General features: G+C 37.8%; 1 protein-coding gene across 1 annotated transcript; it reads left to right on the forward strand.

The window, feature by feature from the left end:
- Window positions 1–5,010: 5,010 nt before the first annotated feature.
- Window positions 5,011–6,286, forward strand: LOC122059279. Its single transcript, XM_042621984.1, has 2 exons — window positions 5,011–5,422; window positions 5,524–6,286. Exons 1-2 carry the CDS (start codon window positions 5,127–5,129, stop codon window positions 6,008–6,010), a joined length of 783 nt encoding a protein of 260 aa, XP_042477918.1. The 5' UTR covers window positions 5,011–5,126; the 3' UTR covers window positions 6,011–6,286.
- Window positions 6,287–7,423: the final 1,137 nt, after the last annotated feature.

The following is a 7,423-nucleotide window of genomic DNA, read 5'->3' on the forward strand; positions in this document are numbered from 1 at the left end:
GGTGGTGCTACATTTAGGTGATCTAGCAGTAATTTCAGTTGCAGTCAAATGGATGGGACTGATACGGAGAAGAGGACAGTGGATACTGGATCTAGTCATAGAGGCATTGCTACAAAGAAGGATGCTCAGCAGAGCATGGGTCATGATGATATTGAAGATGATAGTGATGTTAGTTGGCAATGTGGATCTGATAATGAAGACAACATTGTCGATGTGATGAGGATGATGATCTTAAAGATGAAAATATAAATGTTTCTAAAAATCAAGAAGATAGTGATATGGATAGGCATGTGGAGATCTTATATATGATTCAAAAGAATTTTATGAACCATTTGTGCAGCATAATAACAAATATGATCCAAATGGGAAAATAGAGTTAGATGTTGGGATGATATTTGACAATGTGAATCACTTGCGGTTTGTACTTAAGGATTATGTGATTCAATGTGGGTTTTAGATCTTATGAATTAAGAATGAAAAAACAAAAGTAAGAGCTATTTGTGTAGCAACTGGTTGTAAATGGAAAATATTTGTTTCACCTTTATCTGATGGAAACAAAACTTTTATGATCAAGTCAATGTGTAAAGATCATTCTTGTGGACGGGAGGATGTGAACAAGGACATTACATCTACTTGGATAGCCTCACACATGTCTTCACAGTTGAAAGCAGATCCTGACATGAAGACAAGTGCAATGAAAGCTTATATTATGGACAAATTTCCCAGTAAAGTGCCTTACATTACATTTTTTAGGGATAAAAAGAAAGTAAGGGAACAAAGTGAAGGGAGTCATGGAAAGTCAAATGCCAAGCTACCTAATTATGGTGATATGGTAAGAGAAAGAGATCCCGGGACTGTTTTTAAAATCCAATTTCATCGTAGACAAGTTATATCTGACCCTCCAGTTTTCAAAAGAATGTTTGTTTGTTTCAAGCCATGCATGAATGGGTTCTTGAATGGGTGTAAACCATTCATAGGGATTGATGAATGTCCTCTCAAAGGCACATATGGAGGTGTGTTGTTGACTGCAGTCTCTGTTGATGGAAACAAAGGATTGTTTCCTGTTGCATATGGTGTGGTAGATGTTGAATGCAGAGACAGCTAGGAATGGTTCTTGAGCAACTTATATGGAATTTTCTATAGGACCATGAAAGACAACCCAATCACATTTATGTTTGACAAACAGAATGTAATTATTGAATATTTTCTTTCTTTTTTAAGAGTAATTAATTGCTATATGGTTTCTATATACTTATTGACTGCTATTATTATACACTTATTTTATGTAGGAACTTTGTGAGGCCATCAGCGATATGATCCCGAGTTGCCATCATAGATGGTGTTGTAGGCATTTGTATCAGAACTTCAAATCACTTCACCCAGGTGTGTTACTGAGAAGGTATTTCTGGATGGCAGCAAAAGCATCAAATCTATTATTTATATATATATATATATATAGATATATATATTTGAGAATACAATGAATGAAATGAAGGGCATTGACAAGAAAGCTTATGACTAGCTAAGTAAGCATTCTCCAAAGATGTGGGCTAGGCATGCTTTCGACTTTAGATGCAAGAATGATCATATCATTAACAATATGACCGAGTCATTTAACCACTTGATTGCACCCTTTAGGGATAAGCCCATTCTGATTCTTGTTGATGAGATTAGAAAGCAACTCATGGACAAAGTGCATAAAAGATATCAACATGGTTGCAACTATAAGGGAAGAGTCACCGCATGCATAAAGAAGAAGTTGGATGTCATAGCCACTGAAGCTAGGGAGTGTATGGTACATAGTTCAGGTGTTGATGAGTTTGAAGTCATTGAAAAACAAGGTAGGTATGTGGTTGATTTGAAGAATCAGTCTTGTAGTTGCATGGTCTGGAATGGTTCAGGAATACCATGTAAGCATGTTGCAACATGTATCAAATTCAAGAGAGAGAGTTTGGAGAATTATTGTGATGAGTATTACAGTGTTAGAAAATATTTGACAACATACAAGGACATAATACATGCTTTACCTAGACTGGATTAGTTGATAGAAGATCATTCAATGGGTGTTGTCTAGCCCCCTCCTTTGAAGAGGCTAATGGAAAGACCACATAAAAACCTGAAAAATGAACAAGGTGAAAGACCATCAGGAGTGTACATGAGGAGATCAAACACTGTCATATGTGACCGATGAAAAATGGAGGGTCACAACAAAATGAGGTGCACAGGACCTCCAGTGAAGGTGAAGGGAAAGGGGGATGGTGCCTCTAGCTCGACAGTGAAACCAAAGGTATTTATACAATCACTCTTCACATTTAATTCTCTTCTTATACCAAGGTACATAATACATGGATCCAATTTGTATATAGGGAAAGGGAAAGAAAATTAGTGGAAGTCAATCTTCACAGGTGGTGACCAAGTCACAAGCCTCCACGACAACCACTGTAGATGACCACCAATCAAGGGTTAGAGCACAATTGAAAGCAAAGGAGGAAAAGAGGAAGGCAAGAGAAAAGCTGCGGAAGAATAGTGGGAATTAGACATTTGGGAGTTATGACTTGTGGGATTTGGAATAAACTATGGAATTTAAACTTTCTTGTATTTTTGTAGACATTTATTTTGGGAGTTAAACTGTGGATGACTGTTGGATGGTGTTGGATATTTTGGAATGTGTTGTATATCACATTCATCTGATGTTTATGAAATGGTACATGCTTTATCAGGTCTATTTTTTTTGTCCACCAAACAAATGGCATGGTGTCCAATTTTTTTTTTTTTTACAATCAGATTGGTGGTTGGTGTTGGATAATTTGGAATGTGTTGTATATCACGTTCATATGATGTTTATGAAATGTTACATGTTTTATCAAGTCTATTCTTTTGTCCACCAAACAAATGGCATGCTACCTAATTTTTTTTACAATCAGTAATTAAATATATCCAAGCCATATTAGGTCAAAACTGTATCATTGATGAAAGATAATTCCAAGTTATATCCAAGCCATATTAGGTCAAAACCTTATCATTAATAAAAGATAACTCTAAGTTACATCTGATACATTGTTGCCACACTTTTTTACCCATACAAATACTTACAAGTATCCCAACAAGGAAAATACACATGAATGAACAAACAAGCTTCATTGATCTACCTAACTTCTCTATTTCATTCAATCTAATCATTTCAATGTGTACATTCTGTCTCAACAAACTTAATAACTCTCGCAACCCTCATATTTCCTCTTGCAACCCAGCATCACCTCTTGCAACCTCCGCATCTCCTCTTGCAACCCTCGCATCTCCACATGCAATCTCCGTACATTATCTTGCAACATATGCAAGTGATCAATTGGTAATACAGTTGTTGGTTCATTGATGGGTTCACACCATTTACCTGCAATCGATTTCAAGTCAACATTTGAGTTCCTCTATGTTCTCCGTTAACACAATATCGAAGCATTTAGGGTTAGCCGATTTCAAATCAGCAATAGATTTAGGGCGATTCATGCGATTTCAAATCAGAGAGAAAGAAGGAAGAGATAATCCATACCGGGAGCTTCAGTCGTGACCTTGATGAAGATGGCCAAGACCTCTGGCAACAATGCAAAGGAGAAACACCTGGGCGAGAGGAGGCTTGACGACCTCTCTTCCAAATGTTCGGATGTTTTGAAGAAAATTTGAAAATGATGAAGGAGAGAGAGAGAGAGAGAGAGAGAGAGAGAGAGAGAGAGGGAATAGAATATAGGTATACAGCACTATAAGGGTAAAGTGATCTTTTTACAGGCCAGTTTAACAGCGTCAGTCACTTTGGGGTCATTTGTTAGAATATTCAAACTACAGGGGAGGTTGGTGCTATAAATGAAAGTACGTGGGGAAAATATGATATTAAGCCAAAGGTCAAGGGAGGGGAGTGTAATTTACTCTTGTCTAAAATAAAATGAATAATAATTTACTCTCATTCCCTTCATACTATTGAAAAAAAAAAAAAAAAAAAAAATACTAAGAATATGCTGCTACTATATCTTTTGTGGACCTCCTCTTTGTTGTGATTATCCAAACTTTCTTATGGTTATCCATCATATATTGTTGTACAACATTCACGACTCCTTTTGCCTTATCGAAACTTTCTTATATTTCCTCATCACATGTTGGTGAGTTAGACAGGTGCATTTATAAATTTCTTAAAAAATCAATAATTAAAAAGAAAAAATTTGAATTGTTATTGTCACAAATGTGTGTTATTTGACAACTACATGAGATAATAATTATCAACAACAGGTGAATCATTCTATGTAATCTCCTCAAATTTAACGAGATTGCCTCTCTCTTACTCAAGATTTTTTTTTTTTTTTTTATTTTTTTTTTTTTTTTTTACCAAATATTGAGGAGCACATGAGTTAGATAGAACATTGATCCTCTCCTACGTGTCTAGTGTGCAGCTAACTACTGACAACACATAAACACACACCCCTAGCCAACGGAGAGCTTAAATACTATCCAATCAAGTGGTGGTTGGAGAGGGACCAACTAGACAGAACATGAGAGAGAAAGTCAGGGGTTTCACTTTCTTTCTCCTATTTTATATCTGGAGAGTCCCTCTCCAACCTCCCAACCACCCCCTGGCTGTAAAGGATCTAAATCTGCCATCGAATGCCAGCTAGGTGCATTGAGACGCGGAAGGGATCTGATTCCTTGTTCTCTATCTGGGAAAAAAATCCTCTTGCGCACCAACCATTTACCACTCAGTCATCCAACGGTTTGGAAGACTTGGGCACATCCCCAGGTATTGCATGGATGTGGCTGAAAAGTAAATAATTGGACACGCAAATAATTGGAGAGGGTACGGGTCCACTCTGTCCTGGTAGTAGACCCCATTGTCACTGGCAAACCCTTTATCAAGTGGGTCCACTCAATTCAAAGGTTCCTGATGGTGACCATCACCATTGCTTCATGCGTGGTACCACCACAAGAATACATACCCATACTTTGTTTCAGAAAAACACGAATTTGCATCAACGGTCACTCGCTCACTCTATTGAGGAACACATAAGCGTTCTTCTCTCTCTCTCTCTCTCTCTCTCTCTCTCTCTCTGCGCCATGAGAAGTTAGCTCAAAGTGAGCTTTTAAAAATGGCGTTTCTTCTGGCTAATCTCTCTCCCTCTCTTCTTGTACAAGCCAAATCGAAAGAGAAGCTCATCCGCCAAAGTTCTCTACCAAAACCCACCCCTTCCCCTCCTCTCCTCTCTTCCTTTCCTCTCACCAAGCTCGAAACTCCACCCCTTCGGCGTGCGCAGGATAACGACCTACCCAGTGCTCAAGATAAGCAGAAGAATGATTTCTACGTCAATATCGGCCTTGCTGTGCGGACCCTCAGAGAGGACTTGCCTTCAATCTTCTCTAAGGACCTCAATTACGACATTTACAGGTACTACTTAGTCGTTCTTTTACTCTTCTTCTGGGAATTCTTAGGTTAGGGTTCTTTATTGAATTCTGAGGAATACTGGGTTTATGGAAATTTGTTGACAGAGATGATATAACGTTCGTAGACCCATTGAACACTTTCACCGGAATTGAGAACTACAAATTGATCTCCTGGGCCCTGCGTTTCCATAGCCGAATTCTGTTTCGGGAGATTGCCCTCGAGGTTTATAGGGTATGGCAGCCTTCTGAGAATGTTATACTGATCAGATGGAATTTGAAGGGTGTTCCCAGGGTTCCATGGGAGACAAGGGGTCAATTTCAGGGGACTTCGAGGTATAAATTGGACAGGAATGGAAAAATTTACGAACACAAAGTGGACAATTTGGCGTTTAATTTCCCACAGCCATTGATACCGACTGCTTCCGTGTTGGATTTTGTTGTTGCGTGCCCAGCTAGCCCCAATCCGACATTCTTATGGGGGCCAACTGAACCATACACGTCCGCATGGTTGGAGTTTTATCGGGCAGTGAGGGAGACATTGTATAGTGAAGGACATTTGCTTATGCAAGAAGGGTTGGTTAGGTGTACATAACAGCAGGCATTTGAGGAATCTGGTGATCGACAGATTGTTCTGTATACAATACTCATTATCCAGTTTTATATATCTGCTTCAGAGTGCAAACATCATGTATCATATGCTCATATACAGCTCATTAGTAGTTTAGGTACCAGACAAATGTACATAAGCAGGGATGTTGGAGCATTCATTTTCTTGTATTGTGGGCTGCTGAAAGAAGTTGTTACATGTTGGGTGAGTTAGTGAGTTTTTACAGTTCAAATGTGATTTGATGGATATCTTTTGTCAGCACTCCTTGAAAAGCTTTTCCTATCCACTTCACTTTGTTCAAGTCATATAAGAACTTAAAATTGGGCTTCATCATGATTTTACATTTCCACTCAGCTTTCATTAGAGATGTGAAAAGGATGCTACTTATTGATTTTAATTTTCATGATGAATGAGAGAAGGTGGAGATTTTCCAGGACTCCATGACTAGTGTTACCTGATCATGGTTCTATGACTGTTGTGGCATTTGCAATGTCGATTAATATTGTCGTATCTGTTAATGAAAGTGGCTTTGGACATATGATGCTGTTGAAACACTTCATTTAATTGAATTTCTATACAGGTTTTGGGATAGAGCCAGACATTTACAAGTTTTTTTTTAAATTTCTAATCATTGATTTATGTTTCTTATTTAAAGAGGGGTGGGAGATTTGAGTTGGGTGCCAATGTTCCATCCCTGAAACTTATCTTCTAATAGTCTGCAGATCACTATTCTACAACCACAGATTTCTGCATATTTAGCTCAAATGGGTTGTTGTTCCATGTTCTAATGACATTGATAATTGCTAATGATATTTTCAGTTAAATGATTTTTTATGTTCATTGTAGCATATCATCATGTCAATTTACAGTTTGTAAAATTACGTCGATGTTACCTAGGTAATGTCAAGAAGAAATCCAGGTTCCGTGTTTTGCCTTGTGACCACTGTGTGATGCAGGCAAAAAGGAATCAATGTTCACTTTCAGGCTCGGATAAAGAACAAGTGTGGTGCAGGAGCTTCTCTTTCTCATGACCATCATGAATTCCTATTTGGAGATCTGTATCAATATCAATCACTAGGGATCCAATGACCCAAGGGTCTATGTGCTTCCTGGTAGAGATGTGCATGGGCCCCTGAATGAAGTAAATAGCCCTTGTTTAGTGGCTGAATCATGGACTAAATAAATTTTGTAGTTAATCTAGAGTTGGATTTGTTGTGCAACAGTTGCACATAATTTGAGTAGGAATCAGAGTTGGTAATCTTAAAAATCTAGTAGCTTATTTTCCTTTTGAAATTAGAAGTTGTAGTGGGAGAATCAGCAAGGAATTGGATGTGCTATTCTAATAGAATTTTTTTTTTCTTTTTTTTTTTTTTTTTTTTTTTTTTTTTTTTTTTTTGG

The sequence above is a fragment of the Macadamia integrifolia genome, chromosome 13 (assembly GCF_013358625.1).
Source record: "Macadamia integrifolia cultivar HAES 741 chromosome 13, SCU_Mint_v3, whole genome shotgun sequence".
NCBI classification, from domain to species: Eukaryota; Viridiplantae; Streptophyta; class Magnoliopsida; order Proteales; family Proteaceae; genus Macadamia; species Macadamia integrifolia.